General features: G+C 35.8%; 1 protein-coding gene across 1 annotated transcript in view; it reads left to right on the top strand.

Annotated features, from left to right (window-relative positions):
• Positions 1-26,523, top strand: part of MEI4 (meiotic double-stranded break formation protein 4) — a 69,115-nt gene that overhangs the window by 34,937 nt on the left and 7,655 nt on the right. Inside the window, exon 4 of the mRNA XM_049818275.1 lies at positions 2,035-2,166. Within this exon, the coding sequence (XP_049674232.1) occupies positions 2,035-2,166 (132 nt within the window). The remainder of the gene's footprint in view (positions 1-2,034; positions 2,167-26,523) is intronic.

Raw genomic sequence — 26,523 nt, forward strand, 5'->3', positions numbered from 1 at the left:
TTAAACCTTGAGTTATGATTTGAAGCAGTTGTACCTTTTCAGAACATGGGTGCTATCAGGGCAGAACCATCCAGGTGTTGCAAACTTTGTTTCTGTCTTACAGTTTTAGTAGTTACTATGGAAGATCTTTCACAACTGTAAATGTCTAGATTATTTTTAGGAAGAGGAGTCATTGTTTTGTTTGGAAGGGTGTACATTTCCAGTATATGGAAGTCTGATTTTAATTCGTATATCCTCAAAGCACATGTAGGTGCATGCATTACTTTGTCCTTTCCTATAATTTTAATTGTTCAGAAACCTGTTTTTATCTCACCTTCATTCACATTTCATCTTTATAAAATCATTGGTGTATACATTTATGAATGATTTGGAGCTCATAGATTTTCAAAGCTATATGTGTACAATTTATGAATTCTCTTTAATATGAGAAGCTTACTTTGTATCTCTGACTGCAGATTTGATTCTGAATATAAGACTTGTGCTTATTATAGTTTTCTTTTTATATTTGTTTTGGGATTACATGCTAAAGTGAGATGATTACAACAAAGATTTATTAAAGTTTGGTTGTTGACTGTGAATAGGAAATTGTCTCATATTGGGCAGATGATAACCAAGCTGATCAAACTCCTCAGTTATAAAAGGCTGGTAGATAGGTGTTGCATCAAATGGCAGGGCAGTTTGACCATCTTATCAGGCAGACAAGCAGTAACTGTAAATGGGAAGCTGCCTAATTAACGGTTTTTACAGCAAAAGTTTTCGGTCCACCTCACTGTCCGCTTACCTAACCTGGTCATCTCACTGTAGAAGTCTATCAGGTTGGTTAAGTACAGTTTTCCCTTAATAATTCCATGCTGACTACTGGATCGCCTTCCTGCCTTTTGTGTGTTTGGAAATGACTTCCAGGAGGATACATCCAATGCAAACTTGGAAATGGTGGGCAAATATTTTAATTCATATATATGTATATGTGTGTGTGTGTGTGCGTGTGTGTGTGTATACACGTGAGCTGGCTAGAGGAGTAAACTAGATTGTTAATAGGATGTGGTGGTCTGCCTTTGAGTGGTTAAGACATGGTAGTTATTCTTAGAGATACAAATTTGGGTCAGAGTATCTTTTTGTCAGTCTAAAATATTCATTTACAAAGAGATATTGAATATCAATGTTGTAGGGTTATACATTTATATAAAAGTATAAATTATAGTATTTAATGTGTATTGCTTTTGTCTTTGAAAGAACTCCAATACACTTATATATAGAAATGATAATTTCTTCTAGTAGTGTTTTACGAAATAACGTTGCATTTACTTTGTAGAGCAGTATGTTTCATTACATAATAGCTATACATTTCTATTTCAGCAAACAAAGAAAACAGGTTTTATTTGTTTTTAGTAGAAAAACTGTGGGAAGAAAAAAACCCCAAACCTAATATAATTCTCATATAAGTTCACATCACTCCTCCTGTGCTTCAGGAGGAATGCCTTGTTTACAGCTTGTTAAACAACAATATGAAAATGAATTGTTTGAATTTGAAAAGATAGTGTATCTTCTATCAGTTCGCATTTAATGAAGTTTATTCCTGATAATACTAGTGACTGAAAACTCCAGTATAGCTCTTAGCTTGCTAATGTGTTTGAATTTCAAAGAATTCATTTGTTCATTTGTCTACCTGTGACAAACAGAATTACTGTATATGCAGGGTAGTCGCCCACTTTCTATGACAGCAGACAGGCATGATGACAGCTAATGCTGAAAAGCTGCCTCCTGGGGAATTCACACTTTTGGAGGAGTTTGTTCATATGACAGTGTCCTGTAGTGCTAATCTTTTGAGAAAGGAAAGTTTCTAGGTAATGGATTTGGGTTTCTCATAGATCTCATATGTATGTAATTAATAGAGTTTTAAACTCTTTAAAATTTTGAATTTGACTTTTTTTTCTTTAAAATTTTAATCTGTAAATCCCATTTCTATTTAAGGTAATTGTTTGCGATAAAAGAGACATATTTTGAAAGATCAAACTTACTGTTATTTTACTTTAGTTTCAGGCACTGCATGCTGTATCAAATACGCTGGTTTTGCTAGGAAGGAACAACATACTAAGAAATTCTTTAATATCTCTTCTACTATCAGAAGTCCGTCAGTTTGCTGAGCAGCTGTTGCAAGCTCACCAGGTACTGTCATCTTTTCTTTTGGAGAAGGGCCGAAGAGTGGTGTTGGGGAGTGTTTTGTCTGTATCTATTCGTTTCATAAAATGTAATAAATGGATCATTCTATAGAATATGTAGGTTTAAGAACCCAGCAACTGCTAGCACCTAACTTTAACAGCTTATTCCAAAAAAATGATATAAAATAAAGAAAATTTCCTTATGGACAAAAGTAAAATTATCAGACTGTATAATAAATAGATTGTATAGGTTTTAAGATCATGCTATATGATTTGGAAAATACTTGAAATAATTAGTTAAAACAATTATTGCAACATGTAAGTTGTTGTCTATGCAGGCAATACAACTTTGGTATCCAGCTAGACCCACAAAGAATTATGTCTATCTCTAGCTCATATAAAACTGGAAAGAAAGTTGCATTATTTTATTTCAGAATTAGATTTCATGTTTCACATTATAATATTAATTTCCATGATGCAAAAGTTATCCAATGCTTAAAATTATATTTAGTTTGATGCAATGAGCAGGAGATGAAGAGCAGAATAGAATGGAGATAATGTTTTTAGTAAAATGTATTCTTAAATGAAATTTTTTCCAGTAAACTATAGAGTTTAAAAAAAAAGAGACAGGAAGTGGATGTTCCTTTAACACTTAGAGAAGAGATGTATGAAATAAATTGGGTTTTCGTAGATTTTTCATGTATTTGTGTGTGGTGGTATGTATTTAATGCAAATTGGTTCAGTTTCACTTGGGATTATGACTTGATTGTACACTATCCTAGAAGGCTCAATAAAAAGAAAGCACGCAGCTTTTAATTTGGTGGCAAATGAAGTTATTGATATATATAGAAAACATTCATCATAGGTATATCTAGTGGTGGTCCAGTTTAACAAATGCTTTAAATGTTGCTCAAGCAGTCTTAACTTTATTCTTTTTTTCTCTAGGATGTAATATGGGAGTAAGTTCTGACTGCTGGAGAGGGAACAGATAATTTCCAACCCAAATTTCTAGTATGTTTGAATTACATTCTGGAAAGGCTTCAGAAAGGCCAGTTTTGAAAGAATTAGACAGTGAGCTCTGTCTTACTTTAAGTCACTAGTAGCATACCAGAGTTATTGATGGCAGCCAAAAGCAAACAGACTTTAAAGAAATGTAAGGATAGGGAAGTGTGTAATTAAAAAAAATAATTTTGATTTTAAGTTTAAACAAGTTGCCCATTTTTAACATTATTCAATTTCAACTGTTTAACAGAATTAGTCATCCCTCCTTCCAGCAGTGTTCTTGTCAGTGGCAGCACAGAACTCTCCAGTGCTCCATGCTGATGAAAAGCTTACGTTGAGCATTTTGTTTTGCTGCGTTAGTTACTATGATACTACTTAACCTTGCCGTCATAAGTGAGCTTCAGGCACTTAGGTGGAGACTCCAGTGACTAGTTTTACAATGACCAAGTAGTCTTGAAATGTTCGCTCCCCAACACAGTATTGGACTTTTTCTGGGAAAAGCAGAAGGTTCAAGGTGGTTGAATTTGAAGCCGCAGGAGCTGTACTTCTCTCTGTAGCTGACACTTTGTAGGACTATAAAAGTTTGAAAAGCTGCAGTTCATGTAGGGAAAGTAGCTAAAGTTCTGGTTTGCTTAGCTTGCTGTAAAGTCAGTGCTTTTAAAGTTTGTGCATTCTTGCATTTAGTCCAAATAGATGTATTGTGTTCATTTACAAACCCTTATATGTTCTCTATGTGATAATTATTTCTGGAAATACTGCTTAAAAAAACCTTTCTACTTATCACAATAGGACACTAAACTCTAGTATTTCTTACAGCCTGATTTACAGATCTGCTTCTGAATGATTCTGACTTTGTGTAGCATTACTTTTGGTAGGCTTGATTCTAAAAAGGATTAAAATATTTTTTTCTTGTTTTATAATCAAAACTAACAATATGGTATCGGTTTGAAATATACCAAATGACAGCTTTAAAAAAAAAATTCTTCATAAATACTTAAATTAGAATTTGCAGGATAATACTTTATATAATCATACTTCATTAGCTGGCAAGTATCCTAATCCTGTTCTGTTACTTAAGCAAAACTGCTGTTCATTGCAAAGGCATTTCATGTCTTCCATTTAAGACAATCAAATTAGGGACTCTGAATTCTAGTTATGATTAGAGGTGTGCAAATACCTGTTTTCTTTTTGTTTTGTTGCTTTTTTTCTTTTTTTGTTGTTGGCAGATAGGAGAAATAAAGAAATCATCTGAGGCATGTATTCAGGTTAGCTTGCAACTAACTTTTAAACATTTGGTCAAAAACAGAAATTGAAAAAATACTTATTAATCCAATCAAATTTCTGTGTTTTATTTTTGTATAATTATAATTTTTTTTAAAGTTGAAGATGTTTTCCAACACTGACTTGGTTTGAAAACAAAATTACTTTTAGTTTTTCTAAATGAATCATCTAGGTATCTCAACATTTTTATTTTAACTTCCTCATTAAGACAAATAGTTTGTAAAGTGCTTGCATTCCAGAATATGCAACTTTATATTCAGTCATTTCTTCAATAGGAAGTGTGCTCAGCTCAGGTTATGTAGATTTGTGGATATATCCTTTGATAAATATTGAAAATTTTTTACTTCAAAGTTCTGACTGATTTTAGTGAGTTTGTATCTGTGTCCTCTTTGAACAAGCTTATCTGTCTATGACCCACACTTTTAAAGAGCTATCTATGCCTCTAGCTTTACAAACTAAAAAAATAGGTTGACTGTAGGAGAGTGTATCTAATGAACTACACCAGAAAAGTACAGAGATTACTCTGCATATTTTTATATTGTTCTCTAATTGGCTAAATCCATTAATTGTAGATATGACAAATTAATGTGAAATATATGAATAATAGAATTTTGTTCAATATTTTGGACCAATATTCCCACGTTAATATAGAAAATAAAAGTAACTAAGGAGCATGTAAAACAGTATAGTTATGCTGATTTTTCACGCAGTTAAGATTAATTTTATGGTAGTAAACTCTCAAGAAAGTTAGTAGTTTGCTTTAATTCATTTAAGTACTTCATCATTTGCTTAAAGTGAAGCTTATACTTCAGCGCTTTGCTGACACCATGACACTGACTTTTAGGCAAAAGCATATTAATATAAACTCAAGTGGATCCCTTAATTTTTTACTCATGTTGGATATGTACTTTTCATTTTTATCTGTAATAGGAAGCTGTCATGCTTCATAAATACAGTTTATAAGAATACAGTAACTGAATCTTATCTTCCTATGGAATAGAAATCTTCTGATCTCCAATTGGATTCCTGCTGCAGAGCAGATACAATTTTAAGATACTAAGATTTCAGAATGATACTGTGGAAGGTGGATTATTTTTCAAATGCTGAACTCCTCACCATGATAGCAGATCATCCTTTGTGATAACTGTTTCAAAGACAGAGGACCAGAAGAGGAAAGCACATATTGGTTTGGTGCCTATTTCTAATCCCCCAGGTATTAATTCCAAGAGCTCTGAAAAACAAAATTAAAAACCAGAAAAAAAGATTTGAAAATAGAAAAAGGAAGACATACTGTGAGGTTTTGGAAAGCCCTGTTATTCAGTAATTGCTGATACATAGCTTGTCTAGCATTATATTTTTATATCACAGTATTTTCTGTACACTATTTTTCCATTTTTAAAACTTTAAAATATTTTTATCACAAACACTGTTCACTGGATAGCTTGTTTTTGTTTTTTTTTTTAAATCAAAGCACCAAGTTGTATATAATTCTTAATGTTACGTGTAAGCATTAAGTCCAAATCCAAATGTGGGTGCTAACTTTTCTCCTGAAATGAATGGTGCACTTAGACTTTGACACAGGATCCAGGGTGGGATGCATCCCATTTAGTTTACATGTATGTAGGAGGTACTGCTGTCTACTTCTCATAGAAGTCAACCAAGCAGCTAAGGTTAACTAAAAAATTTGCCAATGTGAAGACAGTCGTGCAAGGCTTTGTTGAGTGTTACATCAATTCTTGAGAATTGGGCTCATTATGACAGAATAGCTTGACTCAAATGAGCGAAAGGAGTTAGACATATGGTGGGATTTGTCTCACTTCAGATTTCTATGATGTTTCCATCTGATTTTCTTACTTTAGTTTTCCTTTATAACCAAGGGAGGGAAAGAGGCATTTCTTGTCCAGCCTATTTTGGATGTACTTAATTATGATAATTGGCCCTAGAGTTGTCTGCTTCTCTCTTCTGGCTATGAAGATCTCTTTTGGATGATCTGGGCCAGAGCAAAGGCCTGATCCTACAGAACAGTTGTAATAGGTAGTCATGCAAAGTGTATTTCTGACTGAACACTGAGAAACTTATTCAAGTAACTTTCTTACATGTTTGTAACAAGTTATATTTCAGTTAGGATAATTAATAAGCTAACTTAGTTCCCAGGTATTCAAATTCTTTAAGTGTACACATCACTGGAAGAGATTGATGATGAACTGGGGTGCAGGATACATATATTGGAGCTTCTCGTAACCTGCATTCAGCAATGGTCTGTCTGATGCATGCCTCTAAAGAGGAGGCTCTGTTCAGCTAACAAGTCTATGCAGGCAATGTACTTAGGAAGAAAAACAACAAAGAGGAGCATGAATGCAGTATGATTTTGAGCATTTTCCGGGATTTTTGTTGCCATTCAGCACTGTGTAGCAAACAGTCGTGTCACTGAAATGTCAAACTGCACAGCAACAACTCTGTGTGGAAGCAAATGAAGGGCTGAAATATTCCTGTGGCTGGAGAGCCGTTTTTTTTCTAGCAGGCCTGCAAATTAGAGACATTGTGAATGTCAAGATGGACTAGCACAGTTGGTAATCAATCCATTGGGGAAAAATGGAGTTTGCCTGGAGCTGTGTTCAGCTAGATAACAGAAAGGTTTAAAGTGCTAAGAACTGAGCTATTAATGTCAGGGCTTGTCTTCACAAGCCTTTCTCCATGCAGCCATTCTGTATCCAGCAGATGCTCTGGACAGGTATGGTACCCACCACATGCTTTATTCCAAATGCAAGCATGTCTGATGTGATGTAGAGAATTCTTCAGATAAGCTCCTGTTTCCAAGAAGTCTACTTCATTTATGCAATAGGTCTAATCTCTTCAGCCATAAGTTTATATATGTTGTAATAGAGCTTTTATATGGGTTAGAAAAAAAGCTATACTATTTTTCCCAAATATGATAGAAAATGGCTAAAATCATTAATTAGAAAAAAATAGTTGAGACTATTATGCAACTAGAAAAGCTAAATGCACTTTGCAGTCCACTGTTGTTCAAGATACTAAAATGGCTATACAGCATATTTGGCTTTTTGTAGTTTCTACCGTTGACTTTTACCAACGCATCAGATTACTAATACTTCACCCAGGTAAAAGAAGAGAGATTGGTGCCTCGTAGACCTTATGAAAATAATTAAATTTGCATCTGGACATCTGTTCATCCCTCTTAAGATGTCATTTCTTTTCTTATTATGCTGATAAGCATAGATTGTAACATATTTTAAATTGTAAATGATTAAAGATGGTGCAAAATAGTGCTCTGGGTAAACGTAGGATTATTTTTTATTCCATATGACTGCTGATGCTACTGGTAACAAAGGAAATAACGGCTGCATAGAATAATCAGTGGATCTGCATTTTGTATCTGATATATACCTAGTTTGGAGATAAAGACCTGTGAAAACATAAATCTCTCCCCTGAAAGACAGGAGTGAAAGAATCAGTCAAAACTCGGTATATGTCAGAAGAGTGCCATACACCTTTGATGTGTATACCTGCTTTTCCTGCTTATGTCATCCCCTATTACAGATTATATTTTAAGGTGCATACATGTCAGATGGAACTGGAAAATGACAAATGGTTCATGCATTTTCTTTCTTCCTTCTCATACTGTCATAAAATGATAGTGCTAAGGAGAGAGGAGTTTGGAAGGATTCTTACAGAGCTAAAAGGTAGCGAGGCTTTGGTAGCACTTAGGTGCTTGGCAAAATTGAGGATGACAGGTAATCAGAAAACCTCAGGTGTGTTTGGGAATAGAAGCAGCAAATATCGATTACATGAGGAGGACTCTGTATTACTGTCAACTAGAGAATTATTACTCTTAAAATTGGTGAGTCATCTTGTTCATGGAAACATAATACTGGAAAGGGAAAAATGCTTAATTACAGAAATCAGAATGTATCATACCTCAACAAGTAAATAAGTAATATTCCTGGAAGTTTTCTTGTTTCAAATCTTGCACAAAAGCCAGGCTTAAAAAAACCAAAATAACATGATTATAAACTAAAATGACCTATTTGCATTCTTGGTACAGGAAAAAAAAAAAGTGCAATGAAACCTTATCTGGGTTGATGCTACTCTTACTTCCTTATTCTCAGTGTTAATTCTGTTCTTTTCCTATTGCTTTCTTTACAGCTCAGTTAATCTTTTTGCATGCTTGAAAGCAGAATGTGAATAAGGAAGAAGCATCTGATTTCTGTGGCATATGTGGTATACCTGGTAGTCTGGAAGACCATTTGATTATTACTTAATCTATGTCTCCAAATAGGTAGTTTTAATGCTTCTGTTAACTTGCTTTCTTCATGGAGCATTCTTCCTTACTGATAGTGATTTGCAAAACAGAATGATGTTACAGCAAATTAAGCACCGCTGCCTTAATGCTTTTGGATATTGGAGTTGTCTATGTGAATTAGCATATATAGCATATGTGCTCTTAAAAGTTCAATTTACAGGCAAGGTAACATTTTGTTACAGATTTATCTTCTGATTTTCTTTTTTCTTTTAGAGGATTGTTTAAAGTCTTCATTACAGTGTACTTTTATCACAACTTCACTGAATGCTTTTCGGAATACGGTATAAATGCACCGTCCCTGTGTCAATGGCTTTGCAGTTTATTTGCTGTTTTAGTATTTCATATCTTGAAGTGGAAAAGGGAAGAGTTGTAGCCCTACAATTTCTAAATAGAAATTATTGATATAATGGATTTTTGTTTGGAAGAGTAATTACAGTTGATAATTAAAACTGTCTTTAAATAAAAGCCTACTTAAATATAGTAAAATGTAAATGGAAAGTATGAAATGATAGTGGATACTAGTGAACTCATCGCTTCATCTTTCTTTCAAAACATTCTTTTCATTTTACAGGACACATTAATATCTCTGGATTTCTTAGCTTCGCACGTACTTGCCTGTCTCTAAACACGTGAGAGAGTCCTGTACATAATGACTTAGAACATCAGCTTGCCCCATTGGGACCTCATTTATTGGTTTGGGTTTTTTTGCTGAAAATACCTTTGAAGCTGTGTTTATCTACCTATAGAGCTTATGCATAACCATCACTACTTTAAATCACAGTACCGGGAAGATTAACTGATGTTTGTTCAGTGCTTTCTAAAATGTTAAAGTGCTTTTAAAAACTCATTATGTAGCTCACTGTGAGACGTTATAACCACTAAGCACATGCACAGTGTCATATCTTTTGCAGTATGCTGTGGTATGCCATCAAGCATAGAAAAACTGCTTCTGTTCTTTGCATGTTCTTCTTTGATAAGCAGTGTTTTTCCTTATGAACTGCTGTGAATGCCACCACATCGAGAAGGAGCTGCTGTCCCAAGTTTGGCTCCGAAACAAGCAGAGCTTGTGTTGCTAGGATTTGACTGATGTATGAGTTATTAATAGAGTAGGTTTATGTCTGGGATGAAAGGGTTGGCTACCTGGAGTTTCTTTTGTACCTAAGGTTGGAATTATGATTTGCATGGCTGAGCCATGGTAGGTTAAATCTGGTTTTGTAGCTTACCTTAAACATAGTCTAGATTTTGGGTGACAGCTGGTTAAGGCTTGATCTGGCAGGGCAGCAAACTGCTGTTAATACTGTGCCCAGAGGAGGAGGCAAATTTCAGGACTGGTGTAAGCAGCAACTCCTATTCATTGTTAGATTGACAGCATTTCTGGTATAGATTTAATTTAGGGAGGTAGGATGTGATGAGCTAAAGCTGAACATGCTTACGGAAGGTATCACAGAACTAGATTTAGGGCTGTCGTGCTGAGAGCTTAGGAGTCTGGGTTTTCAATTTTAGGTAGGCACTGATGATGTAGCCTTCTCAATCCACAACTAATTTGGTGGAGGTAGTGTATTGGTGGGCCTGGGTAAGTGTGAGAATGAGAATTGAGCTTATTAATGCCTTTGGGACTCGTAGGGGTTTTGGAGATACAGGAATGGGATGCTGGGCTAGGTTTGTGGTGAGAGAGAAAGGGAGCAGCAGCTGAGTGTGTTTAGATCTGTGTGTTAGTGACATGAGTTGCTGGACTGGTGTGAAGGTAGAGAGCAAGGCTTGGATGGCCAGGACTTGTGGAGCAAAGAATGCTTTGCTAAAATTGGAGGTATTGCAGAAAGAGAAGCTGAAGTATGCTTGGGCAGGATATGATTTATATGGCTTGATTAGATTTAGGATTAAGACGTTGCTGCTTGCAGTCTTGGACTTGGATGAAATACAGGCAACCAGATACCTTTGCTGGGCTGAACCACAACTGTAAAGCACGTGTGCGCACATTTACAGTCACAGAATAATCTATGGCAGCACAATCTGTATCACGTATCTTCTAGAATGATTTATTTCCTGCTGAAGTATGTATGTGAAATGCATGTAGCACTAACATTACAGAATTAAAACTAGTTTTAGGAAATAATGTTCTTGAAACCACTCCAGTTTAACTTATATAAGAATTAATTATTTTCACTTGATTCCAGTAACAGTTCACATAGGGAGAAAAAATTGAGTCAAATTCATAGAGCAAGAAAATGGGGAAAATAGAAGAAAATTGTGTATGTTTGTATTTCTTCTTTTTTGTAAACAATGGCATCCCAGGTTACATGATTACAGTGCAGCCTTTGAAGATTTAGCTTGCATGTTTTGAATTTCCTGGCATCTGTCAATCCCTGAATTGAGTTGGCAAAGCACAATTAAACCTCTAGGTGTATTGTCTTGAAACAAGATGATTTTGGCTCTATTTCATCCTTATAATTAATTCTTTCATTAAAAGTTACTCCTAGTCTCTCTTGAGTTTTCAGAGAATTAAAGTTCTAGCTGAAGTTGCTGGTTTAAAAAACTCTGTTTCGTGTAGCCTTATCATTTAATCAAAGCTCTTTTACTAAGCCTAGCTACTACATTTAATAGAGAATACTATAGGGAATTGTGTATGATAAATATGAGAGTGTGGTAATAGACAGAGATACAAATCTGAGTAGTAGTTCTGCCTATAGGAATAAATTATAAACAGAGCTTAATTTAGGCTTTTCAGTTACTCATTTTGAGTGCTTCTGACCCAATTTGATTATGTGAACTATAATTCAGTCCTGTTGACTAACTTAAACAGAGTGAATTCATCAAACGATCATAGAATTGCAGAATGGATAAGGTTGGAAATGACCTCAGGAGATGATTTAGTACAAACCTCCTGCTCAAAGCAGGCTCAACTGGAGCAGGTTGTTCAGGGCTGTGTCTAACCGAGTTTTGAATTTTTCCAAGGATGGAGACTGCACAGCCTCTCTGGGCAGCCTGTTCCAGTGTTGATCACCTTTATCATAGAAGAAATTATTTCTTACATGTAAGTGGAATTTCCTGTATTTCAGTTTTTGCCCATTGACTTCTGTCCCGTCACTGGATACCACTGAGGAGAGTCTGGTTCTGTCTTCCTTATCCCCCACAGCACCAGGTATTTATAAACATTGATGAGATCCCCCCTGAGCCTTCTTTTGTCCAGGCAGAACAGTTCCAGTTCTTTCAGCCTCTCCTTGTACGTTCTTGTCCCTTCATTATTTTTGTGACTCTTCACTGGTCCCACTCCAGTATATCCAGGTCTCCTTCGTGCTGAGGAGATGTGCAGAACTGGACCCAGCAACCCAGGTGTGTCTCACCAGTGCTGAGCAGATGGGAGGGATCACTTCCCTCAGCTTGCTCGCAACACTTCCCCTCATGCAGCCCAGGACACAGTTGGCCACCTTTGCCACAAGAACTCAGCTTTGGCTCATGTTCAACTTGCCTGCCAGGGCCCCCAGGTTCTTCTCTGCCAAGCTGCTTTGCAGCTGTCAACCACCAGCCTGTACTGTGCATGGGGTTATTCCTCCTCAGGGATAAGATTTTACACTTCCCTTTGTGGCAACTCAGGATTCCTCTTGGCCAGTTGCTCCAGCCTGTTGAGGTCCCTCTGAATGGTAGCACAACCCTCTGGTGTGTCCATCACTCTTCCTGCTTTTGTATCATCTCCAAACTTGCTGAGTTTGGAGATGTTATGAGAGTCCGGTTGTCCAGGTTGTTCATGAAGATGTTAAACAGTACTTGTGCCAGTGTCAGCCCCTGGGGTGCACTAGTAGTGAGTGGCCTCCAGCTGGATTTTGTGCCTCTGGTCACAACACTGTGGGAATGGCAGTTCAGGCAGATTTCAGTCCACTTCACTGTCCACTTCCCAAGCCTGTAAATCTATGCTGACTACTCTCAATCACCATTTTGTCCATCATATGCCTGGAGATGGTTTCAAGGATTATTTGCTCCATCACCTGGCCAGGAATCAGGGTGCAGCTGACTGGGCTGTATTTCCCTGTATGCTCCTTCGTGAAGACAGAAGTGACATTTGCTTTCTTCCAGTCCTCAGGAACTTCCCCTGATTGCCATGACTGTCCAAAGGTAGTTGAGTGGCCCTGCTGTGACATTGGCCAACTCCCTCAGCAATCGCAGGTGCATGGTGCCAGGTCCCATAGTCTTATGTATGTCCAGTTTCTTTACATGTTCCCTAACCTGATTCTTCTCCACCTCAGGTAAGTACTCCTTGCTCCAGACTTTTCTGCTGATCTTAGGGACATGAGATTCCTCAAGGCTGGTTTTACCAGTAAAGATCAAGGCAAAGAGACCGCTTTGTCCTTTGTCACCAGTTTCCTTGCCACATTTTTCCTTGTCTTCATTTTGCTGCTGATGTACCTGTAAAAATCTTTCTTGATGCACTTCACCTTCCTTGTCAGATTCAACCTGAGGTGGGCTTTGGCTTTCCTAACCATCTCCCTGCACATTCAGACAGTGTCTTTTTATTCCTCCCAATTCACCTGACCCTGTTGTATGCTACCTTTTTATTTTTGTCAGGAGGTCCTTGTTCATCCATGCAGGCCTCCTGCCACCTCTGTTTTCCTCTACCTCAGATAAACCATTCTTGAGCTTGAAGGAGGTGATCCTTGAAAATAACTAACTCTCCCAGGTCCCTCTTCTCTCCAGGGTCATAGCATGTTGGATTTTCCCAAATAGATTCCTGAAGAGGCCAAAGTCTGCTATCCCAATGCCCATGATGGCAGTTGGGCTTTTTGATTTTGATAATTTTCAAGCAGTAGGTGAGATTATATTTGCAGATTAGTTGAGTTCCTAAAAGAAGTGTTAGGTCATATAGAGGCAAGTCACTTTTCTGCCTACCAAGGAGTAATCCTCTTCAGGAAAGCTTATAGGAGGTTCAGTAACACTCTCAGAATTACGAACCAGTGAAGATAATTATTATTATATGAAGGTAATAATTCATAATGAAGCCCACTGAGTTTGTGGGAACATAATGTGAGTATTGAGGCATGCTCTGAAGCTCCTCTTTTTTCTCAAACAACCTCTAGAAAACCTTTGCGTATACCTAAGAAGGTGAAACAGAGGCTGGGATCTGTTCTGGAGGGTAGCACATTACCTACTAAGTTAGTCCTTAGTCTTCCAGGGCTAAAAGGTATTTCAGAGGGACCTTAAATAATAGCTAGAACAAAGTATATTCAAGTATGTTCCATATCTTGGCTATTGTTATTTTTTTATTGTTTTGAGAAAGGAAACAGAGAAGCTAATGTGGTGCTTTCTAAAAGTTATTTGTTACAATTTAGAACTTGTCTGATTTTAAGAAGGGTCTTGGATAACTTGAGCAAGCAAGAAAGCAAAAGTATTTCTAAGAAACTTTAGTATTTGGGTCTTTTAGGAGCTGTTTTGTTTTTCATCAGGATGTGCAGATTATTTGGAAAGCGTGCAGCTTAAATTATTAGCTTGACAAACTTTCTTTGTGTCTGCTCATGTCTGAGAGCATACGTTCTTTCTGCTTCTGGCGGAGGTATAGTACTGCTGTTTCAGCAACACACAGGGCATGGAGAAACCACCAGGGATTACTGGGAACTCATATTAGGTCTAGAGCAGTGCTTGCCACTAGCAAGAGTGTAATCAACATGGTGGTTCCTTCACTGTGATTAACCTCGCTTCTGTGTCCATCCAGCTATCTTGAATTCTCATTGCCTCGTCATTTCTGTCTGGTACCATTGTATTACTGCTAGATCATTGATGTTATCACACCTTCTTTCCAGTCGCCTAAATCCCATGACAGTTATCTTCCTTTTACTTCTGTCAGCCCTGGTTTCACACCAATCCTTGTCTGTCTGTCACAGACTCCAGAGTAGCAAGGAGGAGGTTGCACCATAAGTTTGGAGCTAAAGAGGGCAAGAAGCTTTTAAGCTTGAAAACTCTTTCCCATTAAAAATAAGAGTAATTCTAGATATTTACTAAGGTTTTTCTCAAAAGTAAATGGCATGTGATTCCATTTGGTATTTCCAAAATGGCTAGGAAAATTAGACTAGTGAGTTGCGCTTCTGTCAGATAAATGCTGTGTGGTTGAAAGATGTTATTGTACCACCCGCTGAAAACAGAATAAATTTTCAGGTATAACGTGAAAAGAATACTTTTCTCTCTCAGTAACAAGACAAAAGAAACAACTCTTACACAACAAAATTCACCTGCACTGTAGATCAGGTAAATTATAGTGTTTTCTATCATAAGAGCTTGTTTTCATTTTGTAAATTTTGGCAGATGTTAAGCATTCAGGCTGAAACTTTTTTCTATAGATGTCTGCCTCAGGCCGTTTTTGTATGTGCTTTTTCCTTTATTTTTGCTTCTGTGAGTGCATGTGTACAAGTTTAAAAAGGAAGGCATAAGTGTCCACAGCTTTCACAGAAGTCAGTAGGAGCTTTGTTTTGAATTCATACAGTTCTGTGTAATGTCAGACATTGTAAAATCATGTCCTAGTCGGCCAAGATCGGCAGCTGCTTGGAGTATTTAAAAGATTCTTTCGTAAAAAGATGAAAGCATTACCTCTCTCTCTAAAAGCAGCTGTGAAGTTAAAGTAATATTTGTGGCATGCGTGGAATTATAGCAATGATTGTCATTTAAAAAAGAAGGTATTAATTCTGTATTCAGAACAGAGACTGAATGCTACATATTTTATGCCCATGCATATAATAAGGACAGAAAAAGTACTGAGTAGTATTTCTTCTAATTCCATCCTCTACAGTAACAGAAGTAAGTACCCTTGCAAAAAAGAAAAAAAAAAAACCCACAACCAAACAGTAAGCGATCACATAATTAAAACTGGAGGCATAAGAGAGTCAAATTAGGCTTGCCATGTCGTTTTATTAATTTAAAGTTGCCTTTCCTAATAAAAAGCAGGTAGCTAGTAGTACATTAAGAAACTATATAAAATAAATGAGAGAATTAATTCGCAATATTTAAGAACATAGTCTGAATCATAGACCTTCATTTTCTCAATGTTTCATGATTCTGTTAATCAATCCTTTGACCAACCTTTGGAATATGTCCTGCTAGTTCATTCTACACGGTGGTTGCTCAAGAATCATTCGGCTCTACTTAGCTTAGAGGAAGGTATGCTTTGATTAGTGTCTGAGTTTAGTGAATTAGCAGTTTATACCTACATTTTGTCTGTAACACAGGAGCTGATTCCAGGTTGTGCTTTTTTAAGATACAGTTTTCCATGGTCACAGATTCCTGAAATTAATTATCATTGTCTGTTTCTCTGAGTGTAGATACCACTGTACAATAGTAGAGGAAGTTAACTTTCAGAGAAAGTATAAAGTTGCTGAGACTTTCCTTATGCATGATTTAAGACTAATGAAAAGGAAGAGGGTTTCTGCTCCCATAGTGGTTTTAGAAGAGGTATATAGAGATTAAACTGCTTACAGAATTCTTTTTTTTATATAATACTATTGTGTTATTTGCTATACGGCATTACTAGTCACCTTTAAAGTGTTACTTTTGCAATTATGGAAGACTTAGCAATATTTTGCTCAAAACGCATCTATTTTCCATAGACAGTGTTGCTAAGTAGGCCAAACTGTACAAGGTGTGGTTGTAATAGTCTTCCAGGACATGAAAAGTTGCTATAGAAGGAGTAGTCCTTCTGACTTCTGAAGTGAACCAAGAATAAATGTACTTGGTGATTAAGGTTAGATATCAAACTTCTCATAATGGAGGTCTTCAAGTACGTTCCTGGTGAGCATCTTTTGGGGGTGACCAAAGTATACTTGAACCTGTCTGAGGGTGAGGGTTGGAACTAGAACTTGTGAGGACCCTTTCAGCCATAAATCTGAACTCCGCACTCCAATTCATGTATTATGGTAACATTGATAATTATGGTCAAAATTTGAATCAGTTGCAAAGGAGGGGGAAGGAGGCAAAACTCCAGTGCAGATTTCCTCTGCACTGAGTTTTAGAAGAAATTGAAATACTATTCTAATTAAATGTGTTGATGCTAGTTTTGGGGGATTGGTATAATGAGGATTTAATAATTAATCCCGGTAGGTCAGGAAAGAGGTTTTACAGAAAATTTACAAAATTTGACTCATTTTAGAAAATTGCTAACACGTCCTACAATCAGGATTTCAAAGTGCAGGAGGTTAGAACTCTCTTCTTCAGGCAGTAATAAAAATTCAGGATGTAGATTAGATGTGTCCTGGCAGGGATTTTAAACAGGTGATTTTTGCACAGAAGGGACTGGTTTGCGTCAGAGGAAGCCTCTTGGGGTTTTCATATTTGGATTCCTGTGAATTCTGTATTTCTCAGGCGATTACTTTTGATGTCCCCGCTTATATTCAGTATTCACGGTAACACCTGTGTATAATACTTTTTATCTATAAAGACTGAGAAAACGGTAATTTTAAGAGAGGTCTTGGAAACTGGGAGAAAAATGTAGCTGAAGACTGGACTGCACCATTGATCAAAACCTTATAGATTTGTGCTCGGTTATATTGGTGCTATATGTACATATAAGGATCTGAATAATGAGTAGCTTACAGCTGTGTTCACTTGAATAGCATTTCAAATAATATGTACTGTTCAGGGTTGTTTTATGCTAATGACAATATTAATTACATTCAAGAGCCTTTTTGCTCATTTTTAAATATTTCTATTTATCATAAGAGCTGTTCTTCAAAATGTATTTTAGCATACATTTCAGTTTCAGAATATACTTCTTAACTTCCTTGCAAACAATTTTAAATGCATTTGAAAGTTAAATTATATTATCGATGCATGGATTCTGAGGTCAGAGGGAGTCATTTAGTCCAAACTCCTTTCTACACAGGTGATAGATTTTTCCAGAAGCTGAATTTAAGAATCTGTTATCAATATATCTAATCTGAAAACTGTTATTGATTCCGTTATTTTTTTACAATTATTATTCTCCTTATTCTTTAATAATAGCTTATGAGTTTTAGCTTTCTCTGTCTGAATTTTATTTCCTAGAATTAAGTAATAGTTCAAAAAAACCCCAAACAACAAAACCCTGATCAAGACTGATAGAATATGCTGAAATAGTATAACAGCTGCATAAAGTTATATAGTGCTATATATAAAGTTATATAGTAAGTTAGATAAATTATGAATGAAGCATAAATAATTGTCCAAACAATTAGTTTTATGTTGAATCAATAGTATTAACTAAATATTGGTTTGTTTTGTTATTTATTATGTATTTGTTAAAATATTTACTTAAGGAAGAAATCCAGCTGGTGGAAACAAAATTTTTACTAGAACTCATTTGAAAGAAGCGTTACAAATGCTTAGAATACTCCAACATTTTCAATATCAGTTAAGATAGTTGGGAATGATCCAGTCCTGGCTATGTTGTGGTCTAATTGCATTCTGCATACTGCTAGTCCTGATAATTCAAAAGTTAAACACCATGTCAGTGTTGAAATCACTAGAGGACTGTATTTTTCAGTCAAATTACATTAAATGTTTGGATTTATAATATGATAGCATTATACAGTTGTGGAGTTTGGGTACTTTTAAAATAACAGTATTTATTTAAAACACAAATTCATATTTTGTTCATGTAAGTATAATTGAGTTTCCTTTTACCTAGGGATTTATAATTTTTTCTTATACTTCAGATAACCCTTACTTTGTATCAGTAATTTTTATTATGACCCTTTGTAAGCCATGATTTCATCATTTTTGTGTTATTTATGAAACATAAACTCTAAAATAATCCTACCTGCACTTATCAGTGATGTCTGCCTGATGCTCTGAAACAGGATTCTCTATATCTGTCTCCTTATTCACAGAGGGTACCACATTTAGCAAACCTGAAGTAGTCTATTTGCATTTTCAAACTTATCAGCCAGTTCTGTTATGATTCCTGTAACAAAGCAACAGTAACAAATGCAAATGTCTGGTTTAAAGAGAGAAGAACAAACCTTAATAGTGTAAGTTGTCTGTACTTTTGGGACTGTTTTCATGTCATCCATATTTTCTTATTCCTCTTGTTCAAACAGTTTTAAATTGCAGCGTAAGATATTCAAAGAAGAAATTGAGTGGAGATTTTGAGGGGTTATCAGGATACAAAAAATAAGGTATTTGAGGTTACTCCAGCAATTCCGTCTTATTTTTTCGTAACAGTGTTGGAATGGGGAAGAAATTTTATATTTTTAATGCAAACACCCAAAAGAGGTAGCCAAAATAAGTTGTACTAATGTAGCAAAGATGAAAAATACATAGCATAGTTGCCATGGCAAAGCTTTTTCTTCTTTCTGGTGACAGGCAAAGCAACTGGGAGGACTCTTGCTTCTCCATCTGACCTTGGTACTCCATCAGTCTCGGGTCCTGCGGGACAGCACCCCAGAGAGCTTGCGCCAAGCCTGCAAGCAGCAGTTCTCCCTTTAGAGCCAAAGGACCATTTGCTCACTCAGCATCTTGGCACATCTTTTGTCATCCCGAGGTGCTTCCTGATTGATTCTCCTGCCTGAAAAGTGAGGGCAGAGGAACCAAAGCAGGGCATTTTAAATATTCTTGCTGGCAGCCTTAAAGACACTTTACTGTCACTGTTGCAGGTGTGAGAAATTCTGTCAGAATTGCAGATAGCATACAACATTGCTTTTAACTCTATATACACCACCACCACCCCACCACCCTCCAGAAGACCTCAATTTTTCATGTGTTGCATTGTCTTTAAAGAAGCATTCTTCATGTCTGCTTCTTTCTTCTAATAAGCAGTGTAATATTAGGAAAGAAGATGACTTTTTTTCTCCTCTTTCAGTATCAGTGTACAGATCTGAATACACTGAGAGCAACTCAGGGTGGTTTTTGTGGGCAGAAGTGATGGCTCCCCATGAATTTCTGCACATGCAGGAGCTGGTGTAGCATAAACATGGCAAATTCTATTGTAATCTGTGCACAAGGCACTGGTATTTTTTTATTACATTTGACTCAGCAGGAGACTGATTTCTCGAATTTCATTCACAAAGATGAGATGCCTGTAGTCATTTGATCAGTAATATCTTATTTGTAAAATACCAGCCTGCTCTAAGTTTCAAATTCCAAAGAGGACTTAAAAAAAAAATAAAAAATCTAAAGGTAACAATCTAAAAGACTGACTTATTTTTAAGGAACCTGTTTCCTTCAGTAGGAAGTTTAAGAGAGTCAGGATTTGCAGTCAAATGCATCATGTGAAACAAGATTTTCAGGAATTTTTAGCTATCAGTGTAGTTAAAAAAGAACGTTGACAGTGCAGTCTGTGGATTTTTTTATAATTATGTTGAAATTGAGTCATATTGATTTAATTGCCATTGTGGTAAATTAAGGGTCTGCAGGAGCAGCAATGAACAGTTCTCTTATCAGATTATAACTGTTTCTATCATTGGCAAATGAAATTTTTTTTTTTTTTTTTTTTTTTTTTACCAGAAGCCGCAATAGTTAAGTATAAAAGCATTGCATCTCGAAAACAAACTCTCATATAGGCATCCAGTTGCAGTTGGCATATTTCTAACAAGACCTTCAGGGCTTTGTTGCTGTAGGGAAATACTAGCAATTAATGTGAAATCTAGTAAGTGCATGTCTGTCTGCTAAGTTAATAAATAAAACATAGACGGGTTTTATTAGCTGCCAATTGTATCCAGCAACACAGGCAGTGAACTGTGATACATAAAATAAATTGGCATCTTACAAATACTATTTGAGAAATAATTATAGTCCCTGAAGTGATTAGCCATAATAATAAATTTTACTTTTCCACTTCTTCATGCTATTTCAAAATTAATTAACTATAGAAAAGTAAACTACGATTTTGTGATTTAGTCAAATATCTTTTAGTGCCAAGATCCTTCTCGGGTAGAAGAAGGGTCTGCTTCTTTTGATACTCCTTGTTTGCAGTCCAAACCATGAAATATTATGTTTGTATTGAACATAACACTTTTTGCACAGAAACTTTGTATTTTTGTAATACTCAGCATGAACATAGGGGACAGAACTGTGCTCCAGTTAATTCAAAACTGTATTAGCATAAAGGAATTTCTTTAGCAGACAGGCCCCACTGCCTTTTTGGCAAATGCAATATCCTGTTGACATAGATCTTCCAAGCAGTGATCTAAGGCTTAATATACACTTATGTTTGATATTTTAATGTGAGTCTTGATATATGTTCATTGTGAGAAATATTACAAAGGTGCTCTGGAAGGAACTTGAGAGCATCTCTTAATAAAGTGTTAGGCTGTGGCAGGTTATGTTTCATATCCTCACTTTTTCAGTTCTGTCCACAATATCATATGGAATAGAAATGTCCTTTTCTTCTTCCTCTTCAGAAGTGGAGGAGAAACCACTCTCGAGTATTTCTGGGTTTTTTGTGTAACTAATTTATAATTTTCCTACTTATATTTAATAGGGTAAATTTGTTTTTATCTGTAGTTTTACTTTTATTCCTAACATGCTTTAAAGTTCTTATTTCGGGGTTTTGGGTTTTGATGTTGGGGTTTTTTTTAAACTCTACTACTTATTGATATTCTGTGATCCCTTTAACTTCTCTCATCAGTTAGTAGCATTATAAATTTTTACTTTACCTTCAGTGCCTTTAATTGCCTCCTCTTCTGTTCCCTCTGTATAGATTATTTAATGTTTTATCAGTGCTCTCACATTTTCTTTTAATGGATTCATTTTTATATCAGCATACTTTGTAATGTTGATGCTTGGAAAATTCAGCTGACATACTGGCGGCTTACAAGGAAAAATAGTGACTTCCATAGTTTGTCACCTTTAAGATATACATGTTTCTGCAAGATGATTAAATTCATTTTGTGGGAAAAAAAGATGTGATTTTTTTTCCTTGAACTTTCAGATCAAACAGTGTGGTTATTGTGGTCCCTTCTAGATTTAAAATTGAAGGCTGTGTAAAAACACCATACTACATTATTTAAAACTTTCAGATACATGATTACCAAGAACTTGGAACTATTTTTTAAAAGAGGCAGAATTACTATTCTGGTTTTGTCTATGTTTCTTTGTTCTAAGTATTTTAAGTCAAAATATTTGTTCTGAATTTGAGCTTGTTTATTTAGTTTGTTTTTACATGCTCTTCCCTTCAAGGGCAGTTGTGCTATAGAAATGCCACTGAATGGGTATGAATTTGGAGTTAGGAAGGGTAAAGTGACTGTGTCATAAGATGTGAGAACAACAGCAGCAAAAAGAAAAACCTTTGAGAATTGCTTTCTAAGTAAGCAAAGCAGCAGCAAAGGAGGACTTTTTTGTTTTCTTTTTATGGACTGTGTAGAATTTCAGCCTCCTGCAGTCTGATACACACATACGAAATAGAAATAATAAGGCCTGTCACAAACTTAAGGAAATGCTACACATATTAGACAAACAAGGCCTGTCTAGTTATAAATTCTAAAATGACTGTTTTCTCATCATCTTACTGGTGCTTCTGGTTCTTAACTTGTGTGCCTGCTGGTAGCTAATATTTGAGACTGAGCAATGAATGTGATTTTCTAGTTAGGGTGTACTTCTCAGAGTGAGCTAGTGAGTCACCGTCACTGTCCGTTTGGCTTCTTGCTGTCAGCCAGGTTTTGCTGCCTTTCTCACAGCTTTTTGCATCTCGGTCAACTTTGCACTTTTAACAGTTGTTCCTTGTCATTTCACTGCACGATTTGCTCTAAGGCTGTTGATTTTCCTAGTTTCAGAACTTCTCGGTTTTGTTTGGCTATGTTTAAAGCTAAACTTTAAACTCATGGTTTCACATCAAAACTACCCTTAAGTATTACCATAATGCTAATCTTCTTATGGGTCATTCATATTTCTATTGCATTTACTCGTCTTTCCTTTTATTTGCTTACACACACGGTTAACATCCAGAGTTGCTTTTGAAAATAGACTATCAAATTTGCATTAGTCTTTTAAGCATCTGTGTCGGTATGTTCTAATGGTGTTACTGTCGTGCTGCATCTTCCTAAAGCAATTCAGAGCCCAGTTGTCTGTCTCTGTAGTGAATACTGCAGCTACTTGAATTAGTTAACTTTTTCAAAAACAAGGACGAAGAAATACTTTCAGACTTGCACAAAGTCAAAATAAACCTAAAAAAATGTACCTATTTTCTTGCAAAATTATTCCCGCCAGTCAGTGACTGCCTTCTCAAAGGCTCATAATATAAATGCAAGGGGAGCATTGCAAATGAACAAGTAATTGACTGCTATTCAAAACTGCTTACAAACATGAATATTATAATAACCAGTAGAATGGCAATTACAGTCTGTGTGGAATGTTAATGTGCTACTTTGCATGAAGTAGGCCTTTGTTGTGAGTTCATTTTATAGGTGAGCCAGTGTAGATTGTTTTCAATATGAAATATGACATGCAGTGGTATTAATAAAATCTTGTTGCACATATTGCCATCTCTTAATATGCAATTAAGCATAGTTTTAAATTGTAAGATAAATCATACTGCATGCAAGAGCAGCAAATTAAAAACCACTCTGAGTATTTTGTCATTATTCTTTCATCATTTAGTGTGGCAAGGTGGTGCTAGCTATTGTGGATCTAAATTCTGATGATTGCAGTTAGTGTAATTTTTACTCATAACTGTAATGAATGATTATTTTGTTTAACCCTTAAGAGTGAGTTCTTTAAATTTAATTTCATGTCATTTACCAACTACAGAAAATAGGTTCTTAGCTATTATTTCCATGCAGAGCAACTGTTCTAAAATATTATTTGGATTTGAGATAAACTGGTAAAGATGATGAGTTGTAGCAGACCTGGTCATGTGATAATGTCTTCTTAGAAAATATGTAATGGAATAGAAAGGGTTTGGATAAAACCAACGGATTTAGAGACTTTCAGTCATCTATTCTGAGGGAAAGAAAGATTGTGATTTAAAGAGGAAACAAATGAGGATTACAACAGCAGTATAGAAACCAGTGTATGATGTAAAGAAGAAAAACTGAGTTGTTCTTTGCCCTTTATCATTATGGAAGAACTAGATGGCATTGAAATGTGAAGGTTAAAAAAACTTGCATCTGAGAAAAGACATACCTTTGTTCAAAGGTAATATCTAGTATATTTTCTTTCCTGATCTTCAGATCCTGTGTGAGAACTTTCTAGCTGTTTCCTCTGTGTGGATATTCCATGAAAATTCTTGTCATATGAGCTAGTTCTCTGTAATCTTTTTTTTCCCTCTGCTTTACCTTTTGTCTTTGGACTATTGATATCACTTCAGATGTGTTTCTCTCTAAGGCAGTAATTTTCATCCGATACTTTGTGCTTCGCTGTGGATCTACATCTAGTGAATCCTAAAGGGTGAGTAAGAAGAGTAGATTCAGGAAGTACTGTGCTTCTAACCTTTATCTTGTTCTCGGAAAATGCCGTTAGAACATGCTGCAGTTTATACAAGGAGTCCCAAATGTCCCAAAAATTGAAACTGCTCCTTGAAACCCCTCACTTAGTGTTTCTGTGTGTTTCCAAAGCTGTAATGGGGCAGCCCCTGGAAAACGGGGCACGTGGTGGCAACCATGGGAAGACCAGATATGAGTGGAAAAGCTGTTTCCTTGTCACAGTAGTCTCCCACCTTCAAATGATGGTTGCTTTTAAGAACAATGCATGCGGATTATTTCCATAAAAATATTTTAAGCATTACCCACCTGATCTGTTAAGCTTTTTTTTTTTTGGTACAAATGTGGTGAGAAAGAGCATTGGTTCAGGAGGAATGTTCTGTTGACTACCTGACTCTCCCTATTCTTAGAGTCTAATAAGTAGAAATTTGCTAGGAGTTGCTTATAGCATAACATCTGTGAACCTTAATTTTGATAGGATTTGATTTTGTTTCTTCTCTCCTCTATTAATGATTCAATCTGTCATGATTTTCTGTCATATTTTTGTTAATGTATTTCCTGCAGTCATCTGAAATCATTTTGAAGAGATAGGTGGCCTTTGTATTTAGTATGATTTGTTAATATGATCTTTTAATATCTTTCACAGTGGTTTTAATCCTGCCTGATAAATTAACCAACTATGTTAAATTGCATTAAATCTACAGCATTACATCTGTTTAACATAGCAAAGAGAAAAGAGAAATGCTATTGTGTTATTAAAGACACTCAAATAAGCATTGCTACTTTCTTGTATGTATTCCCTACTGGTAATTATTAAATAGAATTAGGTGACTGTAAATAGCCTTGTGCATAAAATGAAGTAGCAGGTATTTTGAATTATGACATCTGGTCCATAGTTAGGAATATGCTTTATTTCTTGTTCCAGACCATTTAATTTTTAAAAAAAATATACCTGTCTCAAACTGAAGCTTAGCTATTGTTTTGAAAGGCTAGTCATTTTCTGAAATGTTGGAGGTTTTCTAATCTTTTCAGGACAAATTTTTAATAAATATCATGCTATATCTAACATTGCATTCTGATTGCACAGTAAATATGACATTAGCATTGCATTTCGCCTACTGTGTGCTCATTTAGTAATTGGCAAGTATTCTGGCACCTGCAGAAAGAACAGGATCATCTCTGAGAATGTTCTGAATATTGGTTACCTTAATTCTGGTAGTACGATGCTATTTGTTGTTTTACACAAAAGGTCATGTGCTGTCTTAATGGTGCTAAGGATTAGGGACTGATTTTTGTAACCTTGAAACTGTATTAAGCTCTGAAATTGGTTAGGTAAGTACCATATTGTAATTGCTTTTTAAAATTCTACTTCAGAAAAACAAAAACAGCCTTATGAGATGAAAAGTGTGTTCAAAAGCTTCTTTTCAAAAATGAATGAGTTATGATTAAGTACTGATAAGCATGTATCTTGCATTGCTGTCAGGATTGTGTTTGTTAGAGCGAGCCACTAAAGCAAAGTGATTGCTGTTTATTTTCAGTACCTCTGTGCGTTTTCTAAAGATATGTAAACTTCGGTCTATAAAGCTGAAATTAATGTAGCTGTATTTTTCAGCAATCCATTGTTTTCTGATGTGATTTTAATTAATAGAGGACTTTTTATTGTTGTTGTTATTCAAAACTTAATTTTATTACCTTAGTGTCATTCTTTACCTATAAAAATGTTATATGTATGATGTTTACTTTCAGGACTTGCTTAGATTACTAGCTTTGCTGTATACTTTATGACATTTCCTGTAGGATGAGAGTGTAATTTCTTATGTCAACAAACAGCATCTATTATTTTGATGATACGGTTATTGCATATGGTACTCCTACACTTGCTTGTGGTAAATGAAAGAAAGGCACATCAGACAATGAAGTGATGTTATGTATGTGTTACCTCTCACCTGTTTGCCAAAACCAGAAGCTTGATAGGGGTAAGGCTGACCCAGGGAACTGAGTGGAAATCTTGAAGGACAGACAAATCTGCCTGTGAACAGAACACAGTTCTGTCTGGGAAGGCCCGTTCAAACATCAGCTGCAATCAAAGCACTGCAGGGTTTCTGGTCAGGAGGAGCTTCCTTACCACTTTTAAGAACGCTTGAAGAAAGAATACGAAAGCTGTTTTCTGTCCTACTCCTTGCTTTTCTTACAGACAGTAGCTACTAAATGGGGAAACTGATGGGTCGACAGCTTATATTCTTACTGCTTTTTTAGCTTGTTTTTCTGATATGTTAGAATAACTTTGATACGATACTTGACCTTCTAGTTATAAAATCTGGATGCTTATGTGCTAGGACCCATACTATGATAGATTCTTTCACAATCGTTATTTCAGATTCTTTTCTGAAAAACTAAT

Source organism: Accipiter gentilis, chromosome 15 (genome assembly GCF_929443795.1).
Source record: "Accipiter gentilis chromosome 15, bAccGen1.1, whole genome shotgun sequence".
NCBI lineage: Eukaryota > Metazoa > Chordata > Aves > Accipitriformes > Accipitridae > Astur > Astur gentilis.